The 23,798-nt window shown below is 40.3% G+C and overlaps 1 protein-coding gene and 1 long non-coding RNA gene across 2 annotated transcripts in view; one reads left to right on the forward strand and one right to left on the reverse strand.

Moving 5' to 3' along the window:
• Positions 1 to 331: 331 nt before the first annotated feature.
• The window catches only part of LOC140731746 (protein ABHD15-like), a 50,936-nt gene continuing 27,469 nt past the window's right edge, over positions 332 to 23,798 (reverse strand). The window contains exons 2-3 of the mRNA XM_073053496.1: positions 9,753 to 10,105; positions 332 to 6,904 (exon numbers count right to left, since the gene is read on the reverse strand). Of these exons, the coding sequence (XP_072909597.1) occupies positions 6,370 to 6,904; positions 9,753 to 10,105 (888 nt within the window). The 3' untranslated portion in view covers positions 332 to 6,369. The remainder of the gene's footprint in view (positions 6,905 to 9,752; positions 10,106 to 23,798) is intronic.
• LOC140731749 (uncharacterized) lies at positions 10,822 to 22,263 on the forward strand. Its single transcript, XR_012099906.1, has 3 exons — positions 10,822 to 10,894; positions 12,217 to 12,301; positions 21,846 to 22,263. It is a non-coding gene; the product is annotated as an uncharacterized lncRNA (long non-coding RNA).

The raw sequence follows: 23,798 nt of genomic DNA on the forward strand, positions 1-23,798 counted from the left end.
ATATTGATAGGCTGTTGGGTAACTATATGAATAACATTTAAATAATGACCTGCTTTCCCATTGAAGAGACTCATTCAGAATTGCAGTTCTCTGATGGCATTGGGTTTGCTGACCGCAAAGTTCTAAACTCAAACAAATATCTTAAGCCCTATCAGATATGAATAGCCAAGACTACTCTCACTAAAGGAAGATTATACTGCAACTACCCAATCTTCAAAGACTAGTTCACTTCACTGTTTATTCTCCATGGCGAGTTTAACTGCCAATATCCACTATTTGAGAGGTGTGTCCTCTCTTCCTACCAAGGAAAAGATACTTACAGCTAACCAGGTAGTTTAAAACACAGTTCATTTATTTTCAGTGATGCATGTTTAAAGCCAAACATTTCTAAGACACATTTAAAACTCACAGAGGATGGTTATCTTCAACATTTCCAAATTACAAACCATTTCCGAAACACAAAGCATTTCCAAAACTCAGCTACAAGTCCTATAAACGAAAAGACACACTGCGATGCAGACAAATGAATCAACCATCGCAGAAATCCAAGCCAGAGGAATGGATTCTTGTTCACCCCGTGTTTCTTTCATGTTTCTTGATGTTCCTTGCCCTATTGCTAATAAGCGTGAAATACTGTCCACACTTCTCCAGTTTCATTGACACTTGGGTGTCTTCACACATATATATTTCGTCAGATATCCTTTTTACACAAGCAATCTAAAAGGCTCTTGGAGACCTAGATTCTGAGCTTTCCACAATTAATAATGTGAAGCAAACGAGTACATTGACCTTCCAACTATAAGCACATTGGTTATTTAATATGCCAGGAGTTGGTTCCATCTCTTTGCAAGCTTCCTTGTACTAAACAGCTTAGCCAGCAATGCCTGTTTTGAAACAAGTCAAATTAAAGAGCCGTTGTCTTAAACTGCTCCTCTTGAGCAGCAATAAACTAGATGTTGTGGGCTAGCAGTTTATTCTCTAGACAGATCTTCAAACTGATTACAGCTTTCCATTTACATTTTAAGAATTGAAAACTGGCTCCCATTTACACCCAGCATATAGTTGGAAATTTAACTTGCACTGTTCGATCTTTCAAGTGGCAGCTGCTGTGTTTAGAAAAACAAACCTTGGCAAAAAAACCAAGAGGGTCACAGGCCCAGGAAGCGAATATACATCAGACTTGATCGGATTAATTAGTAACTGAACCAAGTTTCAATTACTAATCAGCTCAATTTTACTAAGGCTTTACTGTAGATGAAACAAGCGCACTCTGCATACCACAGCAATTCCAGGATTTAATGTATCTTTCAACATTCAAAGACCCTTTCCACCAGGAATATTAGCAGTACCAATTAAAAACTAATTGTTTTCGTCATTTCATTCTGTGTAATACTTTCTCCAAGTGTCATCGTTTTATGAATAATCATCAACTATTTATTGATATTGAAGGGACAATGCTGGTCTTATTGTCTACTGCGTCATAAATGTGATCAGTTTATTTGATATTAATTATGAAGCTCCAGGTGATACCATTTTCCTCATTTATAATTTTACATTGAACTACTGGACCATGTTGATATTAATGAATATTGGTTACTGAGTTGCTGTCAACTCCATTCTCCTTCATTGTGTTTATAATTCTATGATATGCATGTTAAACTATATCTGTTAGAGGTGTATGATTTAATCTCTATTTTCCCCCATTTAAACCAGCTCACTGTTTCCTATCAAAGCTGTCAAAATTATTGTTGTTGCGTCATATTCAGTTATGTGGCCATTATGCATACTGTTGACATTGCAGAATAGATGTAGAACAGGCCTAGGGCTATGTGCATCCAATATTCATCAATGAGGCCTTCATGATGTCCCATTCTGTTGCTGTGGCAAGATATTATTGTTCATTTGCTTTCCTGTGAAACTCATGGCCAACCAAACACCACTGAGTTCAAAAGGAGGTTTCTGTTTAAAATGATGCACTTATAAGCTTCAAAAAGTCAGCATTGTAATTTGGCCCATCTGTTGGACATCAGGCCAGATTTAATATAATTAAAAGCTAAATGACTATATGTGTTGCTTCTGATTAAACTCCTAAGGGAAGTTAATTATCTAGGCCTCTAACTGACATCTGCCAGTTTCACATTTTTAAAATCATCTCTATACAACTTAATTCTTCGACTTAAGATTGGAGAGAGTCAGGTTCAGTAATTCCAGAAGTGAAATTGTAAAAGGAATACAAAGAGAACCTACCCACTGAATAACTTAATGAAGGGAATAGCTTTCACAGCCATCTCAAGCAGGGGTTCCCAACCTGGGGTCCACAGACCCCTCAGCTAATGGTAGGAGTCCATGGCATAAAAAAGGTTGTGAACATCTGGTCTAGACGGCTATTCTGTAAGCCATAGTAAAATGAATTTCACAGCCCGTGAAGGTTAGGGACATTAGTGACCCATAACTTTACGGAAATAATGATGATTTGATTACAAGTTGCTGTTTCCAGCATATAGTCTCCATTCCTCTTCACGTGGCTCAGTCCTTGCATTAGTTTGAACTGTTTAATCGTTGTGTCTTCACAATTTAATCTGACATTTCAACAATTTCATCTTGATATTCTGGATTTAAAAATAAAGTCCTCACTACTTAACTCTAAGTTTCTCATAGCATTCTGGGAAATCTACAAATGGATTCCCTGAAAAGGTGGCTTGAAAATCCTCAGGGTTAGAAATTTTGAAGATTATTAACGTGATGAAAAATTAGGGGCAGAGGAACTATATCTACTGTGGGAACAACCATAAAATTAGACCCCAGACGTCAAACCTAGACAGGCTTAAAACTGCATGAAAATAGTAGAACTATATCTAATCAACGCACACAAAATGCTGCAGGAACTCAGTAGGCCAGGTGGCATCCATAGAAAAAAGCACAGTCGCCCTTTTCAGACCAAAACCAGTCCTGCCGAAAGGTTTCAGCCTGAATCGTCAACTGTACTTATTTCCAGTGTTGAACTACTAGCTGCCTGTCGCCTGGTAAAAGACCCATTTACTTCAACTGTTCATGGAACCTCAATTACGTCTGCTTTAATTTAGCACACCAATCTCTCATGTAGGACCCTGGTCAAAAGCCTTTTGGAAGTCTAACATACCACATCCACACACCCCACACCTGCCCCGGGCATTCTACCGGTTACAAGTTCAAAGGATTCTAGTAAATATGTCATGTATAATTTTTTTTGGTAAAGTCACGCTCACTTTGAAAGTCTTCTAAATGCCTTGATATTACATCTTTAATAATAATCGCATTTCTCCTCGTACTGACACCTGGCGAGCCAGTTTATGTGTTATTACTAACCAATTCCAACTCTTCTCCTTCATCTTGCCTTTCTCCTGTTTCTGATGCTGTCCCCTCCTTGCCTACTTCCTCTTCTCTATTTTTTTATTTCAACCTTTTTTGCTATATCCTCCATAACATTACCCCAATATCAAACTCCCCAAGCACTCCCTTCCCCTCTGAGAATCAGAATCAGAACCAGGTTTATTATCACTGACATATATCATCATTTGCAACAAACAAGATTTAAGATGGTGGTACTGAAGGCAGGTGACGGCTTATTGATAGTTCGAAAGCCAAGAAATTTGACTAAAAACATTCTTAATAGCACCTTTTCTGAAGTAAATTGTGGTAAACTATCACCACAAGCAATGAAGAGGCAGGCAAATTCGAGGGATGAACTGTGCTGGTGCGTTGCAAAATTGACGCAGATGGAGTTGAAGAGAGCGATCCAAAGAGGAGAAATTGGGGCAGAGGAGTTTTGATGCATGTCCAACTAATCCAGGTGTGAGTTTGGACAGCTCTGCCAATTTGGAGAGGTGAAGCGCAGCTACAGGTGGAGCAGTGCGGTTTAGGCCTGGTGGGTTTAGGGGGCGAGGTCCTAATGCGAGGCACAATCCGCTGTTCAGACAATTTAAACACTAGCCCAAATGCACTGGAAAGGCAGGGTGTCGGGACCAGAAGATTGCTCTACCGTGATGTTCACTATTCTCTCCGCGATGCTGAGACTGAGAGACTGCCCCAGCTGCTGTGCTTCATGTCTGTGATCATTGCGATGATTTGCCCTTTTAATATGATGAACTGAGACCAAGGCGTTGGGCTTACTCTGGCGATTCGGATCTAAGGACTCAACTTGGTTCAGAATGCTGTGCTTGCTTCTATACTTTGCATGATTTGTGTTTCTTTTCTCTTTCTCTGCACATTGGGTGTTTGTCTTTTACTTATGTAGGGCTCTCAGTACCAGTAACTGTGGTGTTAACTGTTCAGGCTAACAAAATGGCTTCTCTGTAGTGTTACAATGAAATGGCTTCTCTGTAATGTTACTTAATGCTGTGATGTGTTTCTCTGTCTGGAATGTTTGGTTTATGACTGCAGATAAGGGGGGAACTGACCAATGGAGAATTGTTATGCTATCTTGTGTGTGTAAGCTGAGCGGGAGTTTGTGGTCTTTTTCGGGAGGAGAGTGAGGAGGATGGACGTGTGAGGAGTGGACAGCGGTTCCAGGGTGACAGAGACCAGACGTCGGTGGTTCAGACGGTGGCCGAAGGCTCGGAAGGTCATTGTGGATGGAACCAGAGGCGTGAGCTCCAATGTATTAAAGTATTATGCGCACAAACTGATAAACTACCTGATTTGGCGACTTTAGGTTATGTTTCTACTAACCCATCACTTAAGAAATAACTACAAAGTTGCAATTATTTACTCGCTTTTGGTGTGTATTGTCTGATATTTGTGTTGCGAGCGTGTACTGGGGTGGCATTACACCGTATTTACACCGAAGCAATGCACCATTGCAGTTCACCTTAGGCAACCGGGGGTTAGAGTAATATTACTAATTCTCTTGTAATATGAATATTTTCAGCCAGTTTTTGCCAGTTGAATGTTAGTTTTTCCTTAAGTAGTCAGTGCTAGAATGCTGGTGGTACTGAGAATTTTATTTCAAGGATGAAAATTAAATGGTAAAGGAAACTTCTTTCCATGTAGACTTTGCCTCAAAGAGGGACATTTGATGCCTAGAAATAAATTAATGTTTAAGCACATTGTACAGATAGAACAAATATAGTTATAAAACTACAAGATGTACGAAACAAGAGAGCTATATTTTTTTTTACAAAAACTGATAAAATGTACAAACTTGTGTTGTTTCTAACAAGCAAACATATTTTTCATATAAATAACACCTTTATTTTATAAGAACAATATCATTGCCTTGAACTTACAGTTAAATTTGTTAAACCTCCAAATAGATCATTGAAAACATACATATTTTCTCAACTATAATAAGCCACAAATAATCAGTAACCCACAGATACTTTTATTTCAATAAATAGATTGCAGGTAATATAAAAACTAAGGCTAACTTGTCCTTTGGATCTTGGCAGTCTTGTTTGATGTTTCATTGAAGGTTAATAGGCTAATTGCCAACTACAGTTTCCATCCTAGGATGGAATATAAAAGTCAAAGCTATTTACAAGGAGCCGTTGCTATAGCAAACTGTATCCCATTCCTGGAAGAAATCTTAAACTATGGAATAGACTCACAAAGACATTGACAAGTTCTATAACTTACAATCATCCTAGCCCAGTTATATAAATTACATTGTAAATTAAAGTATTGAAATGCTGTCCAGCATTTCCATCAAATAATCAAAAAGAACAGGTAAGTTCTTCTTTACCAAGCTGCCTGGAAGTTGTACTTTATATTGGCCTCCTTCAGTTTTTCATTACTTTCTTTCTTGTGGCCAATTAGCGGGTGGGCGATTTGTTAAGTTATTTTTGTGTGAGTGGGGGGGGGGGAAGTTTTTTTTTCATGCTACTGTCGCTGTTCTTATTTGCGAGTGAAGGGGTCGGGGATTCTTATCGTTGATGTTTTATTTTCTGCAGGGATGTGTTGCTTTTGTCACTGTCTTATTTTTCTGTGAGTGAGGGGTCAGGGATTGTATTGTCGATGTTTTCCTTCAGCAGGCGAGGGGATCGGGAATTGTTATAGTTGCTGTTTTTTTCTCTGCGGGGAGAGGGTGGGGGATTCTGGGGCCTGCAAGTTTTGTTTCTCTGTCTTTTCATGCATATTACATGGCTATCTGGAGAAGACAAATATCAAAGTTGTATTGTACATGCATACTTTGACAATAAAACTAACCTTTCAAACTCTGAACCTTTTTGAACCTTTGAAATTGTGTTGCCAGGTAAAAAGTTGAAACCTCAAGGACAGTTAAAATTGCTGCTCTCATGTCCATGTTAATGAAATATTATTTTATGGTCCGGATAAAAACAAGCTGTATTAATTAACAAGAACAATAATCTTATCAAAAGTCCTAATTGTTAATCATCTGGTGTAGGACCTCTGCCAGCTGAAAATTTCATGAATATTGTGGGAGCAAAATGAGTTACCTTTGAAGCTGTTGCCTCTACCACATTTATAAGGCATGGAGTTTAGAGCCACTGCATATTTTCTTTTTGAAAAGCTTTTTGTTCTTTCCTCTGTCGCAAAGAATTCACTGACAGATTTAAAATATTCCAGTAATACCTCGTGGCTCCACACAGAGGACCTGCTCTTTAAGAAGCCACAGTGGCCACCATGTTTGGTCAGCAGTAGAAAAAAATGGGGGTTAGTTTCAAAGAGTTCAAATGGCACGGTTGTGTCCGGGTCCCCTCGGCAGGGGTCATCCTGGCTGCAAATACACAGCACTGGCACTGCAACCTCATCTACATCTCGTAAAGGGTCATTCTTCTCCCAGTACGTGTCCCAGCACAAGTTGCTCTTCTTTGTTTGACAGAAGAGCACCTCCTCAAATTCCTTCAAAGTCTGAGTGGCAAACAGCTTTTCCATGTCAACGATCTCTCCTAGCACAGTGGTGTACCTGGACAGGGTAAGGAAATTCATATTTAGGCTTTTAATACCACTCCACAGTTAATTTAAACTTCATTACTTTGCAGAGTTATGAAATATTCTCATGTCTACACTAAGACCTAGATATCATACGCATGACAATTAGAAATAATCTTAAATCAAATGCACAATTCTATCTTATCACCCTGAACGTTAATATTCACAGAGTAAACAACTGAGAAAACTTCAGCCCATTTACTCAACCTTTTTTGCTTGTGTTGGACGTGGTGATATTGATCCACGGGTTCTTCAGATGTCAAGAATGAGGTATAAATCTTGTAATTATAGCTTTTTTATTAGATGCTCATAACTATAAAACATACCAACTCATTCTACTGTATGAGAGCTTGAAAGTGAAGGGGGAGAACAAGGCAAAGTCAAACAACAAAGAAGTTGTGGTCATCTTGCACTAAAGACTAGCTCAGTAGAGAGATAAAGCACATTGCAATGATAAGAGGCAACTTTTGAAATTGTCAGATTCAGGGGCCTGACACACAGACGGCTGAACTACAATTATTGAAAATTCACTGAAATACCCCATACATATAGGTAATCACATCCTTATAAGCACACTAAAATGTGGAAACTAGAATGTGGAAACCATAGAAAGGGTGCAGAGGAGATTTACCAGGATGTTGCCTGGATTGGGGAGTATGCCTTATGAGAATAGGTTGGGTGAACTCAGTTTTTTTTCCTTGGAGTGAAGGAGGATGAGAGATGACCTGATAGAAGTGTATAAGATGATGCGAGGCATTGATTGTGTGGATAGTCAGAGGCTTTTTCCCAGGGCTAAAATGGCTAGCACGAGAGGGCACAGTTTTAAGGTGCTTGGAAGTAGGTACAGAGGAGATGCCAGGGGTAAGTTTTTTTACGCAGAGAGTGGTGAGTGTGTGGAATGGGCTGCCGGTGACGGTGGTGGAGGCGGATATGATAGGGTCTTTTAAGAGACTCCTGGACAGGAACATGGAGCTCAGAAAAATAGAGGGCTATGGGTAAACCTAGGTAATTTCTAAGGTAAGGACATTTTTGGCACAGCTTTGTGGGCCGAAGGGCCTGTATTGCGCTGTAGGTTTTCTATGTTCTACAGTATGTTTCTAGAAGAAAACTAACAGTTTTATACTCTAATCTGGCCTTTCTCAACCTTTTGCCCTGGAAGAAACCTTGAAATAGTTTTCAGATGTAAAAATAATTATATCTACAGCTCACGATACGTTAGTGTGATCAGTAAGTTGTAGATATAATAATCCAAAATTAATTGTCAATGCTCTTTTGAGTAGAGTATGATTTTAGCTTACCTTTCTTGAAATTAATCTCTTTCTTTACCTTTATTAAATTTTAGAAACCCATAAGGCAAACATAATAAAATACTCAATTCTGGAGATCGAACTTGAGATAAGCATACAGATTTCACCTTCAACTGAAATGAGACGATTTCTATCCTTGCTCTTGATGCTTGTTAAACAAGAAAGAGCCTGCTCACACATGCAAGAAGATGAAAACTGTAGCAAAATGCTCATTGCTTTCCTATGAATGGCAGGATACTCTTCCTTCACAGAATTCCAGAACTTGTCCAGGGACAGGTCAGTAAATCTCATCTTGAGTGCACGATCAGAGTGCAGCTCACAAAGCTCTTCCTCTTCTCTCAAAGTCACGTTCTCAGGCTGAGCAGAAGATTCAGAGAAAGGGTCCCTCACCCAGTCATACACTTGTGTTAAAGGGAGGAAAAATACTGTTCAGTTTTGTTCTGCAGTTCCTCTAGGTAATTTTCAATAAGACTTGAGACTTTCTGGTATCCTTCCTCACTCTCAAGCCCAAGCAGCAGTGGAAACATTTCAAGATTTCCTTTTGCAACATGATTTTTCCAAAGATTCAGTTTCCTTTTAAATCCAAGAATTCTGTCACTTGAAGTCAAAATGTTTTTCCAGGGCCTTGCAGAGACTTGTTCAACTGGTTCATATGATGAATAATGTCTGATAAGTAGTCTAGTTTCTGCAGCCAATCTTCACCTCCAAAGCACTCAGCAAAATCTGGTCTACTATTTTCTTGAATGTACTCCTGCAATTCACCTTTCAGCTCAAGCACACTGTTGAGAACTCTTCCTCTGTTAAGCCACTGGATTTCTGTATTTAGCAAAATATTGTGTGCTTTTTGTCCAGGTTTTCACACAAATTTTTAAACATTCTTGTGTGATCTGGTCTTAAAGCTACGAAATAACTTGCTCCCTGAAACCTTTTACTGGCTGTGACTTTATTTTCAAAAGCTTTAATCTGTTTGTTTTGAGATTCCAATAGTCAGTTAAAATAATCAGCATTTTGCATGTCATATGGCTGTGATTTGCAGTTAAGTGTCTTTTCCATCTTGCTGGAGCCATTGCCACATATGTAAGTTGTTCACCACAGACTAGACATAAAGGAATAGGACAGCTTGTTGTGTGTTCTGTGTTATTCTGCTGAGCACTGTGAGCAGGCTACGTTGGGGCCGCAGTGTGTAGCGACACTTGCGGGCTGCCCCCAGCATATCCTCAGCTGTGTTGGTTGTTAACACGAATGGCAGATTTCACGGCATGTTTTGATGTATATGTGATAAAATGAAATTAATCTGAATCTGCCCTAGTCAAAAAAGAAAAGCTGCTTCCACCACAGAGGAGAAAATACAAAATCCAAGATTCAACTTAATTTATCACGGGAAATGTGTCATTTGTATTAACAACCAACAGACTATTCCAATATTGAAGAAAGAATATTGATTGTGTAGCATTGTCTATCTCACACCAGTTCTCTGTAAAATAAAAAATACTTTTCAAGTCAGGTTACACTCACCTGCTCAGCCAAGTTTTTTGATAAAGGAGCAAAAGCCAATGATACAGCCAGGGAGGTCCAGTCTCGAACCATTCCTGGCACCTGAAGATGGGCGAGATGCAGGCAGCGCAGGTCACGTAACTGGATGATCCACACTCGCCGAGATAGGACAGCAGCAGCCCAGCTCCTGTGCTCTCACTCACAGTGAACAGCCTGGCATTTGGATGTTTGTATCGAATGTACCTGACCGCTTCTCTCAGATCCGACGGGTCACCAAACTGCTGCAGCTTCAGTGTAGTTAAAAGACATCCATTCTGGCATCTTCTGTTAAATATCACTGGCCGATGACCACAGTCCAGGGCTGAGGCACAAAGCTTCAAAGACAAAATAAGAATGAGCACAATTTACAATATAATTTAGTTAAACAAGAAGTTTACAATCAGCGTGATGGTGTATGCAGCTGAGCTGTAGGTTGCTTCGAATATTACGGGTGGCATGGTACCGCAGTAGTTAGCACAACGCTTTACAGTATGGGTTCAATTCCCACCACAGTCTGTAAGTGGTTAGCACAACACTTTACAGTACAGGTTTCCCCCGCTATCCGAAGGTAGAGTGTTCCTATGAAACTGTTTGTAAGCCGAAATGTTGTAAAGCGAAGAAGCAATTGCCATTAATTTATATAGGAAAAATTTTTGAGCGTTCCCAGACCCAAAAAATAACTTACCGAATTAAAGCAAATAACACATAAAACCTAAAATAACACAAATGTATAGTAAAAGCAGGAATGACATGATAAATAGAGACCCTATATAAAGTAGAAATATTGTATGTACAGTGTAGTTTTACTTATCAGAATGGGGAAGGCAGCAAGCCAAAATCGATTTGGAGAAAATATATCGGCACGTACACGAATGCGCACGTACACACACATGCACGTACACGCATACACACACGACTGCCCGCACAAGGCTTCATGATCATGGTAGTCTTTCTCGGGGTAAACATACGTATAAAGCGGGCGTCTTTTGTTCGTAAAAGCGAAAATCCTCTTTGATTAGCGAAAACAGGTACTAATGTAGGTTCTTTTGTAACAGCGAGCTGTCGTAAAGCAGACGTTCGAAAAACGGGGGCCACCTGTATGGGTTCAATTCCCACCACAGTCGGTAAGTGGTTAGCATAATGTTTTACAGTACCAAGGACCCCGGTTCATTTCCCGCCACGGTCTGTACGGAGTTTGTATGTACTTCCCGTGACCATTTGGATTTCCTCCGGTACTCTGGTTTCCACCCACATTCCAAAGACCTACTGGTTGGAGGGTTAATTGGTCATTGTAAATTGTCCCATGATTAAACTGGCAGATTGCTGGGTGGCGTGGCTCAAAGGGCTGTATGTCAAGAAATAAATAAACACTGTCAAGAAGTTTAATTTGCTGTTTACACAAGTGTTAGAGACCATTAAGAACCAGAGGTCCGCATTCATTATTCTGCTATTAGGTAATTTCAACAAGATGGGACTCTTAAAGGGCAGTTGAAATTGTGTTAGACAAACATCAACAACAAAGTTAGGTTCATCCACTCATGTGTTGCCAGCTTACACATGCTCGTTTTCATTCAGAATTTTTCTATTTCACAATTCCCAAAACTAACCTGTTTCTGAAGGTTTAACAAAGTAACAGCTTTGCAACTGTATTTACTAACATCTTACTTGAAGTGAGCATTCCTATACTTTCCTCACGGTCCACATTTTGCACTCATTACTTCTCTGATTATTCATTCACAAACATGCGCAATGCTATGAAGGACATTATATAATGGCCATCTTTGAATGTCCTTATTAAAATGCTGCATGCCACCTTCTTAATTCTCAAGTGTCTTTCTGGGCAAGTTGGGTCTTGTTTCTCATGCCTACTGAGTTCACTGGAAAATTTATATTACCTAGTGTGCAACATTTGACAAAAGTGAATTAAATGCATGCTGGGGTATTCCAACAATCAAAAAACTTTGTCAGTCTGGAAACTCCTGTGCCAGTTTATCGGAGTTGTAGATTATTTGGCACATTCATAGTCATAGCTACCGTTTTAAAAAATCTAAGCAGTTGATGTCAGTCTTCCTGCTGACGTGGTGGCATCTGAACCAGGTGTCTAGCTCATTAGTGCAGGTCACTGAACTATTTGTCCATAATCTTCATTAACTTTCTTCTGCATAACTGTGCTCTAATAAAACGTGCCAGCACTTGACTAGGCTGATATGGCAAAGCAAGAAGGGACGAATTTTTCCTATCTGCCTCACAGTCACGTGGCATCTTGAAATTGTGTTAGAGCAAAGAGAACTATTCTACTATTAGGATTCTTTTGGTATACTAGTCATTTTAATTTGTAAGTGTTTTAAGTGATAATTAAACCCCAAGTCATGTGGTAATCAATTAAATGGAGAAATGAGAGTGTTTTAATTTTTTTCACAAAACACAATTGAATGGCATTTTACAGGTAATAAAAAGAACTGATCTCTCTCACTGTTTCAAGAACCATGCAACATATTTCTGGAAAATTACAAGTTCACAGTTAAAGTAAGGTAAGATTTTACAATATGAAGCAATACCTCAATTTTAAAGTTCTTATCCTTGTTTTCAACCTTTCATAGGCTGATCTTTAACCCTTGTTAGAGCCTTATTGTCAATGGTGAGGACTCCATTTAGTACAAAACAGCATACTGGCAATTCAGTTACGAAAAACACAATGACTAAATTTAAAATAATATCCGAGTTATTTAGAATGACATGTAAGTTACAATTGAATTAAAAACAAACATACCTACAATTTAAAGTAACAGTGGCTATCCGGTTTAAGTGCTGTACATGCCCATGTTATTAAATACAATCATTAAATATAAACTAGCATCAACAATTAACATAAGAACAGGCTCTTTGGGCCACAACATTATGCCGAATCAGCTAAAAATCCAAATGAAAAACACACAAGTACTAATCCCCCCTATCTACACAATGTCCATATCCCTCCATCTTCCTTACATCCATGTGTCTATCTCAATGTCTCTAAAAGCCTCTAATATATTTGCCTCTGCCATCATTCCAGGCAGTGCATTTCCAAGCTTCCACCGCTCTCTGAGTAAAAACCTTACCCCTTACATCCCCCTTAAACTTACCACCTCTCACCTTCAATGCATGCCCTCTGATATTAGCCATTTCAACCCAGCAAAACAGTTACTCCCCGTCTACTCTGCCTATGCCTCTTATAAACCTCTATCAGATCTTCTCTCAGCCTCTACCGCTCCAGAGAAAACAACCCAAGGTTGTCTCTCGTGATAACACATGCCCTCCAAACTGGGCAGAGTCCTGGGAAACCACTTCTGCACCTTCTCCAAAGCCTCAAAGCCTCCTATAGTGGGACAATCAGAAATGAAAGAAAACAAAGAGCTGGTAGCTATCTGCCCTTTTAAACCCACTTGCCTAGGTATTGCACTTAGAGACTATGGCTGGGTGCGGGGGGCGGGGGGGGGGGCATCTTCAGTTGCACAACAGCCCTGGGATAAAAGCTATTTTTCAGTCTGGATATCTGTGTAGAGATGTTTCTATATCTCCTGCCAGATGGTAGGAGATTGAACAGGAGTTCACTGGGGTGGGCTGAGTCCATCGCGAAGTTGTGAACCCACTTAGACAGTGTGAGTTGAGGATGGTTTCTGTGTCTGACTGTTGTGCCCCAGTGATGTTCTGTCCAGCCCCGATCTCTCATTGAAGTGTTTTCTGGTCGATCTTGCTGCAGTGAGCTATACCGTCATGCAGTCTGTATGCTCTCAAAGGCACATTGGCAAAATATCTTAGTAAGCATCTCCAGATATATCATTTTCCTAAATATCTATGTTCCTTCAGTGCTGGGTTCTTTCGCATTCAGCAATTTAAATTGCTAACTAATGATGACTTCTATCTTTAATTATAGAGTACCTGATGTTTTTTCCCCTGAATCTAAGCACTCTATTATCCAAAATCTCCTTTAAGAATCTGCTTTTTTTGCCTCTTCAGCAAACATTAACTCTTGTGACTCTTTTTGTGACGTTGTGTTTACTTTTGTTTGATAATGTGCCTCTGGTATAATTTACAACCCGTGGATGCACCACATGAATGCAAGTTTCTGACCTTTGGGCCTCTGAAGCGATTGCAATTATCTCTGAGGAGATAAATTTCACAACATATGCCAACAATATTAACCATGATCTGATTAAGAGAAATTGTCTGTTATGAGACACAATTCTGCCAAATCTGAATTCTAGGATAATGAACATATTTATGTATTAGAAACTCTTAACTAAAACGGTAAATGATACTCAATTAAATCATTAAAGTGTTAAGTGCATTCCACAATATTGTTGTGTTTTTGCTCCTGGGCACTAATGTAGAGTGGAAAGTTGAACATATACATGTTTTAAACAACATAGAGAGAATAACATTACCTACTAAATATAATGTGATAAATATTAGTAATTTTGTATAAACTAGCAGCAGACCTAAGTTTAAGCGTTACCAATACAGTGAAAATTAAAAAAAAATTATTGCATTTAACTTAAGTTATTTTAGTCAGTTAAAGTATTTAGTTTACAAAAAATCATAAAGGAGTATTTTCTGGAATATTGGCTATTGTTTTGATTTTTGGAACAGACTATATTGGTTTGGTGTGGAATATAATATGATTATAGTTGAAGAAAAATGCAATGACATGTTTCAATATAATATTTAAGCAGAATGGCACCTTTAAAAACTTAAATAAAATTGTTTCTATTTTGCCAAAAACCACTGCTACAGGTATTGTACTGCATCAGGGGTGGCACAGTAGCAGAGTGGTTAGCACAACACTTCACAGTACCAGCTACCAGGGTTCAATTCCACCGCTGCCTGTAAGGAGTTTGTATGTTGTCCCCATGACTGCGTGGGTTTCCTGCGGATGTTCTGGTTTCCTCCCACAGTCCAAAGACCTACTGGTTGGTAGGTTAACTGGTCATTGTAAATTGTCCTGTGATTAAACTAGGATTAAATTGGGGAATTGCTGGGTGACATGGCTCGAAGGGCTGGAAGGCCCTAATCTGCACCATACCTCAATAAATCTGCTTATATTATATTGATCTGACATGAATTTGCCATCAGGTCTCTTCTGTCAATGAGTTTAGTCAGAGATGAAGGCTACACCTGTACTCCTGAATGCCTTTTGCACATCTCGCCAATTTACAGGCAAATTCAGTCCTCAATATCCACCCGAGTTCTACATGCATTGGAGACGAGCTACAGCATGTCTGTCTTTCTAGTCATCCGTTGGAGCCACTACTAAGAACAGATCAGATCTGTTGTTCAGCAGAGAAGTACTGGATATACTTTATATCTGTCCCATTAGCTTTAAGGCTGTCATGTCTAGTGTGTTGAGCAGAGTTCTATACACCAGGGCTGAATGACTTGTGCTGCAAAGATATATTAAGTGATATAGGCCTACAGCCTTGTAATTTGCAAGAATGAGAAGTAATCTCACTGAAACGTAACATTTGAGAGGCTTTGAGAAGTTAAATACTGAGAGGCTGCTTATCTTGGGTGCTGCAAACAAAACTAGGTTACGTGGTCTCAGGGTAAAGTGTAGGCCTTAAAAACCAGAGAAGAGGAGATACTTTGTGACTCATAGGATTGAGAATCTTCGTTTTCTTCTCCAGATGGATGTGAATGGTTTGTCATTGAGTACAATCAAGATATTGACGATAGTATTTTTAAAATTCCCTTAAAGGAACACAAGGCTTGGGTGAGAAAGTGTACTTAAGGGTAGGAATGAATTAAGTTCTTACTGAATGGCACAGCAGGTAGAAAAGTTCACACCTACACGTAGCAAGATCTCAGCAATGTGTGCGTCACACCATCACCAACCTTTAACAATTGCATGACCATGCTATTCATTCCCCTGATGTTATGAGCCAGAAACTCAAACTGAACCAGCCCCCATGAATACCACAGCTACTACTGTTGCTCATACACAAATTATACTTCAGTGATTAAATCACTCCTCACATCCCAAAGCCTTTCCACAGTCTAGAAGCTGGAATGTTCTCCACCTGGAATTGTGCAGTTTACACTAAGTATCAAGAAGCTCGACATCCTGCACCACAAAACTGGCTGGTGTAACCCAACAATATTCACTCCCTCCTCCACTGGCAGAAACTGGGTAAGATGTGAATCACCCAAAAATTCCTCAGCAGTTACTTGCTTAAAATACTCCTACAACGCTTCACAAACTGTCAGCCATTGCCATCAAGAATAACAAGGGTTTCACATATATGCTGGTACTGCTCCAAGCTGTACAATTTCATAACCTGTAGATATAAAACTGTTCCTTCATTATGACTGTATCCAGTGTAAATCTTGGCCCTCCCCACTCAACAGTATTAGGAAAATAACTTCATCTGAAAGACTGCAGCATCTCAATAAGATAGCTCACTGCTGCCCTCATGTGGGCAATTAGAGAAGAGCAATGAAAGCTCAATAGGCAATGTTGCCAAAGTCCAGAAAAACAAATAAGAAATAAAAAGGGACTATTTTCAATATCCACCTTTTATTTTAATTAACTGTCTTAAAAAGCGCCATGTTACAACATCTCAAATCAAAGAGAGTGTACAAAAAGCAGATGGGAAATGAGTCACTACCAATGCAGGCACATTTCAGGAGCCTTTGAAGGAACATCATAGCATTTCAGATTTTTTTTCTGATTATTTTGTGAATCACAGCATGCAACGAAATGATATAGTAAATTCAATTTAATTTAAATGTGAACATGTGAATTGAAATACAGACCCTCTGTCGTTATAAGATTACATGTTGCTTTAGTAAATACGCTTAGTGCATAAGATTTTACATTAACATTATAACAGATGGTTGGTGAAAAGCAAAATGTAAATTATTCTCTTTAAATGTGATGTTTAAGTTTATTTGTGGGCCATGATGGGCAGAATGCAATATAACTGGTTATCTGAAAACTAACATTGCCAAGTTGCTTTGACAACAATTAAATTTCAGCCTTCCTAATAAATTCTGTAAACCTAGCACATCCTTATATGGGAAGAGTTCAAATGCTTCCTTTGATGCAGAATTGGTCAATAAAGGCTCTCTCACATTGCTACTGCATGAACCATTGGGTTTCTTCCTGTGGTTAATCATAACCTAGTATTAACACAAGAGATTCTGCAGATGCTAAAAATCCAGAGCAGTACTGGACATCCATTGCTTTAAGACCCTCTTGAGCAGACAAAGAAGTATAAAGGGACTAGACATCCATGGCTTTAAGCCCTTCTTCATAAGGGGTAGAAGTCTTTAAGGCCTTCTTAATGGGGAATAGAAGTACCACAGATGCCCAGTATTCTATACCCCAACAAGAAGCCCTTAAAGCTGTCAGCTTTTTTCTTAACAAAAGACCCAACCAGTTCCCCTCTACCAGCACTCTCCTTCGTCTGGCAGAACTGGTTCTCACGCTCAACAATTTCTCCTTTAACTCCTCCCACTTTCTCCAGGCTCAAGGATTGGGCTTGGGCGCCTGCTTAGTTGTCCCATGGTTATCTTGACTATACAACTTCCCATCCTGGTTCCTGTAAAAGTGCTATACCCTTTTCTTAATTCCTTCATCTGTTCCCAGAATGGGGCTTTCCTTTTCAAGACATCAGAGATGTCCTCCTTCTTCAGAGAATGGGATTTCCCTTCCTCCACCATTGATGCTGCCCTCAGTCACATCTCCTCCATTTTCCAGACATCTGTGCTGACCTCATCTTCCCGCTGCCTTAACAGGGACACAGTTCCTCTTGTCCGCAGCTACCACCTCATGAGCCTCCGCATCCAACACATCATTCTTCGCAAGTGCTGCCATCTGCAACCAAATCCTACCACCAACTCTCCCATCCGTCTTCACCTCCCACCCACTCTCTGCTTTCCACAAGGATCGCTCCCTCCACGATCCCCTTGTCCATTCGTCCCTCCCCACTAATCTTCCTCCTGGCACACACCTCAGCAAGCAACAGATATGCAAGCTTGCCCATTTACCTCCCTCACCTCCATTCAGGGCCCCAAACATTCCTTTCAGGTGAGGCAACACTTCTGCGAATCTGCTGGGGTCATCTATTGTATCCAGTGCTCCCAATGTGGCCGCCTCTACATTGGTGAAATGTGACGTAAATTGGTGGACCGCTTTGTTAAGTAGCTCTGCTTTATCTGCCAAATACAGAATTTCTTGGTGGCCAACTATCCCCTTTCCCATTCTCATATGTCGATCCATTGCCTCCTCTTTTGCCATGATGAGGCCACACTCAGGGTGGAGGAGCAACACCTCATATTCTGCCTAGGTAGACCCAACCTGATAGCATGAACATTGATTTCTCCTTCAGGTTAAAAAAATAAATATTCCTCCTACTTCTCTCTTCTCCTATTCCCCACTCTCGCCTCTTATCTCTTCTCACCTGCCTATCACTTCCCTCTGGTGCCCCACTCTCTTCCTTTCTCCGATGACTCACTCTCCTCTCCTAGCAGATTCCTTCTTCTCCAGCCCTTTACCTCTCCCCACCCACCTTCTTTTTCCTATCACCTTCTAGCTTGTCCTCCTTCCCCTCTCTCCACTTTCTTTATCTGGCATCTTCCCTCCTCATTTCCAGTCCTGTTGAAGGGTCTCAGCCCAAAACTCTGACTGTTTATTCGTTTCCATGGATGCTGCCCGACCTGCAGAGTTACTCCAGCAATTTGTGTGTGATACCTTAATATAATCACACCCTGTCAGCCACTGCCAATAGCTTTAGGACAGTTGAGATTTTTTTTATTATTACTGGATAAGTTTGGTACTCCCAATTCTCAAGACTTCCCATATGATTGGCTCTGGCATGGCACTGGTTAATAGTGTATCTGGTCCATGCCAAGCTGATGAACCTCAACTCAGCAAGCCAATAAACTTCTGAGGAGAGAAGTCAAAGCTCTTTCTGTTGATGGGAGGGGGATGCAAAGGAGACATTTGCGAGCCATTTCCTCCATGACTTGTAGCAGCTTTGATCAATGTTTGTGCCTAGGCTACACAGACCTGTTCAACTAAAGGGACAAGTCCTTTCCCTTGAGAAACTTGGCATGATCAGTAGGGAATATTGCGAACTAGTTGATGCCTTGAGCTGAAGCATCCTCTGAGATCCTGTGCTGCACTTCAGCTGCGAGCTTCACATCACAGGGAACATCAGAAGAATAAATCTATCACATTCTGAAGTCCAGTGGCAGAATCTCCTGCCTTTTTTCCCCTGGTAATATTACAAGATCTTTTACATGCACTCAACTTATCAGACGAGGCCTCGGATTAACCTTTCATCAGAATAGCTCACTCAGTACTGCCCTTGACACTCTGCTTGGATCCACAATCTATTTAGTGAGAGCTATGAGTCAGATATGCAGCCTTCACAGCAGGACAATTTTGCTCACAATAATTGATACTCCCTTCTGCACAGTAAAACAGTGCAGCAGCTACCACCTTTTTGCTGCTTTCAGGCTGAAAATATAAAATGTCAAGCAATGACAGATGTTTGGCTTGAACTCGAGTTATTAATTTGGTAGGTTCTGAAACTTTTGTAAGGAAATGGATCATACTTAGACAGCAAATGTTGATCATCAGCATTCAACTTCCATTTCCCCAATGTTTAACTTCAAAAGAGATGCTCTCCACAGTTTAAACCACAAAAAAAAACTTAAGCATTCTCTATTCTAATGTGCAACACAGACACAGAGGGAAAAGCCGTGATACCTGCCCTTACCTAAGTTAGGAATTATTTGCAAGAGCCAAGGGTGTGAATAAGCCCAAGCAATATAATTTGCAAAGCATCAGTGAAATTATATTGCATTTGAGATCTGAATGCCATGCCGTGCCATTTTGTAAAATATTACTGGAGGAATTGTCAGATGATTTCAGCAGGAATGCTTAACTCTTGGTGGATGAAATAATTAAAATTTCTATCCCAAGATACTCTGGGAAACTCAGTGCCAGTGCAGGATTCTTCAAACAAAACTGAAATGAAGTGTTGGAGTTTTTGTCTGTTTAAGCACAAGCTTTTCTTCTAGATCCCCTGCTGCGTTGATGTTACCAAGACAGACAAGCCATGGTATAAACAGCAAAATGGATATGGTGCAGCTCTCTCTGGCCCCAGCAAAGTTTGAAAGTGGTAAACGTCGTTAGACTGAGCTGGCTGTCAACCCAGTGTTACATAAGAAATCCAGGTATGATCTCTGGAAGCCATTGGGTGTACAAAGCAGCACCTATGGACTAACCTGGAAACACAGATGAATACCCGACAGCCATGGCAGGGCCTCCTACGAGCTCGGGTAGCTTAAGTGGCAATGGCCCATCGCTCCGGAATCAGCTCAATACCTTTTATGTATGCCTTGATGGGAAGAGTTTGACACATCTACACAAGCCCCCACATATCCAGAATACCCTGAAATATCAGTCTCTGTGGGCAATATCCGGGCATCCTTCAAGAGGGTGAATCCATATGGCGTACTAGACTGAGTACTAAAGATCTGTGCACACAAACTGTAGTATTTATAGACAGAAACTCTCGCTTCTGTGGTCTGAGGTTCCCAGCTGCTTCAAAAAGGCAGGTGATGTACCAGTGCCCAGGTAAAGTGTGGTGACCAGTCCCAATGGCTACAGTCCAATAGCACTTACGTTCATCAACCATAATAAAGTTATGGCTTTGGTATAAAACAAATCCCGCCTCAGGATCCTACCTGGACCCACTCCAATTTGCCTACCTCCACAACAGGTCAACAGCAGCTGCAATTTCTCTGTCTCTTCAATCTGCTCTAGACCAACTGGACAACAGGAACTCACATGTTAGGCTTCTATTCATTGACCACAATTTGACATTCAACACCATGATTACATCTAAACTCATCATCAAGCTTCAAGGCCTGGGTCTCTGTGCCTCACTCTGCAACTGGATACTCAACCTTTTCATCAGCAGACCTCAATCAGTGAGGATTAGTAACACCTCCTTCTTATAGACCATCAACATAGATGCACTTCAAGATTGTGTGCTCTGCTCTGTATACACACATAGCCATGTGGCTAAGCACAATTCTAATGCTATTATCAAATTTGCTCACAGCACAACCATTGTTCGATGAATCACAGATGCTGATAGGTTACCTGATTGAGTGGTGCTGCAGAAACAATCCCTTGCTCAACGTCATCAAAACTAAAGAGCCGATTGTCAACTTCAGGATGTGGAAGGAGGGCAAACACGTGCTAGTTTACATTGCGGAAGCAGCAATGGAGGAAGTCAGCAGCATTAAATTCCTGGGTGTTAACATATTAGATACCATGTCTAGGCCAAGTATGTAGATGTAATCATAAGGACACCAGCATTTGCTTTCTTAAGAGGCTAAGGAGGTTTTGTTTGTCATCAAACACTCTAACAAGTTGCCACACATGTGCTATTGGAAGTATTCTAACTGTTGGCATCAAGGTCTGGTATAGCAACTCAAAGGTCCTGGAAGGTAGTGGACTCTGCCTCATATACCCTGGACACATTCCTCCCCACCATTGGTAATATTTACAGGAGGGGCTACCTCAAGAAGGCAACATCTATCACTAAAGGTCCCCACCAGCCTGGCCAAGCCATCTTCTCACAGCCAGCATGTGACAGGAAGTACACACCAGCAGGTTCGAAAACAGCTACTTTCCCTCAACCATTTGGTTGCTGAACCAAACACTAAAACCTTAATCACAACATTACAAACACTTTGACCACCTAGCACTAAAATTGATTTTATCTTACAAAATAACACAATTAGAACATAAAAGCAAGGTGTATAATTTACGTCTGTTTTATATTTTCCCATGAATGCTGCTTTTATGATATTATGTGCCTATGACGCTTTTGCAAGATTTTCATTATACCTGTAAGGTATAATGAAATACGTGCATATGACAATAAACTTGACTTTGACTTTAACCAACAACCTTTAAGAGTGATGATAAGCTCAAAGAGAAGAGCTAAAGATGGTGCCAAAGAGTGACTTCTTCCAGTTCATCCACAAAAGTTTAATTTATTTCATTTTCAGACCGGCTGGGGTCCTGTCAGAGTCCGTGATCTACAGCTGCACTCAAACTATGGTTCGTCGTAGTGGTAGGTTAAAGCTCTCGGAGGCCGCCAGGCGACCTCGCATTTCCAATATCTCCAGGAGCGGCCAGGAAGAGATATACCTTTGGGGTGCAGCCCCGTGGCTGACCCGATTCCTTGTCAGTGCCGCCAACTGAAGCATCACGGGAGACTGAAGCATCGAGACAGCATTAGTGAGAGAGAACGCCTGTGCCATGTTGAACTGTTGGGTGAACAGTGTTTATTGATGGACTCTTGATGAGGGTCTCTGGGGGCCTTTCCTGTTGCTTGCATGGTGGGTGGTAGATGGTCGATGCTTTTGCTGAAGCAAGTGTGGGGAGGGTTGATGCTTTTGTTGCTGCCTGTGCATGGGGGGTGCTTTGGGGTTCTAACCTTCTCTGTCATTCATTCTTTCAGATTTTTCTTCTGTTTCATGGATGTCTGCAAAGAGTAAGAATTTCAGGTTTTATACTGATATAAAATTGAACCATTGAGCTATTGATCTGTCATTCAATCTTTTGGATTTTTCATCTGTTTCCTGGATGTCTGCAAAGTGTAAGAATATCAGGCTTCTCTGATATTAAATAGAACCATTGAACCATTTGTGTTCTTTATATTCATACATACCATGGGTTACTAATAAAGAACCATCTTCTCTGTCTCAAATAGAACTTTTATTTAACAACCACAACGTTTTTACAATACCATGTTTCTCGATCTTTCTATCATCCCTGCACATGCTCAGAACTCTCTCCAATCATGTTCTTACACGTCATATCACCACATCTTCCTTTCCTTAAAAAGAAAAACAATTAGCAACATTAACCAGAGCAAATGCATAATTTAACATGTCTCTATCAGACTCTCTGGGGGTTCATAAGTACGAGTAGACCTTTTAAGTGGTTCACACAGTTCTTGTGTTTTGTTGTTATTTCCATGTTTTGTCTGGTCTGCAACAGTTAACTGAAACTCTGGAGTTAGCTCTTTCTTGAGGTCTTTGTGATTTCTTCTCAACACAGCTCCTTCTTCTGTTTGGACCATGTCTGATCTGGGTTGTACTTCTTCAAGTACTGTAGCTTTCTGTGTCCACGTGTTCATTTTGTCTTGTATCCTCACTTCATCTCCTTGGTGCAGTTCAGGTAATGGACGAGAACATCTGTCAAAGTACGTTTTCTGCTTTGCTTTGTGTTCATCTTTCCATCTTTTCACTTGTTCACCTTCCTCTGTTCTCAGAAGGCTCTCATCTATTGGCAGATTGGATCTCAAACGGCATCCCATCAAGAGCTGAGCAGGTGAAAATCCACATTCAAGTGGAGTACTGTGATAGGCTAACAAAGCTTTATAAAAATCATCTCCACTATCTTTTGCTTTATGCATCAGTTTCTTGATAATTCCTACCGACTTCTCAACCAATCCATTGGACTGAGGGAAAAATGGACTAGCTGTTGTATGAATAAAGCCCCATTCATGAGCAAAATGTCTCAGGCATTCATCATTGAATTGTGGACCATTGTCTGTGAAAACTTCATCAGGTACACCATGTCTGGAAAAAACTGATTTCATGCATGTAATTACGTTCTCTGCTGTTGTTCTGCTCAAACCACACACTTCAGGATACAATGAGTAGTAATCTGTTATTAATAGATAATCTTTGTTGTTAGTTACAAAAAGATCAACGCCTACTTTCTGATAAGGTCTCTGAGGACTAGGATGTGGATGCAGTGGCTCCTTAGGGTTGCTAGGTTGGTATTTAAGGCATATTTGACAAGAAGACACCAAATCATTTCTTGATTCATCCTGGGCCAAAACATCACTTCCCACGTCCTTCTCTTACACTTTTCAATTCCTAGGTGGCCTTCATGAATTTTCCCAAGCATTTCTTTTTGGAGACTTTTAGGAATCACAATTCTGCTAC

The sequence above is a fragment of the Hemitrygon akajei genome, chromosome 8, assembly GCF_048418815.1.
Source record: "Hemitrygon akajei chromosome 8, sHemAka1.3, whole genome shotgun sequence".
Lineage (NCBI taxonomy): Eukaryota > Metazoa > Chordata > Chondrichthyes > Myliobatiformes > Dasyatidae > Hemitrygon > Hemitrygon akajei.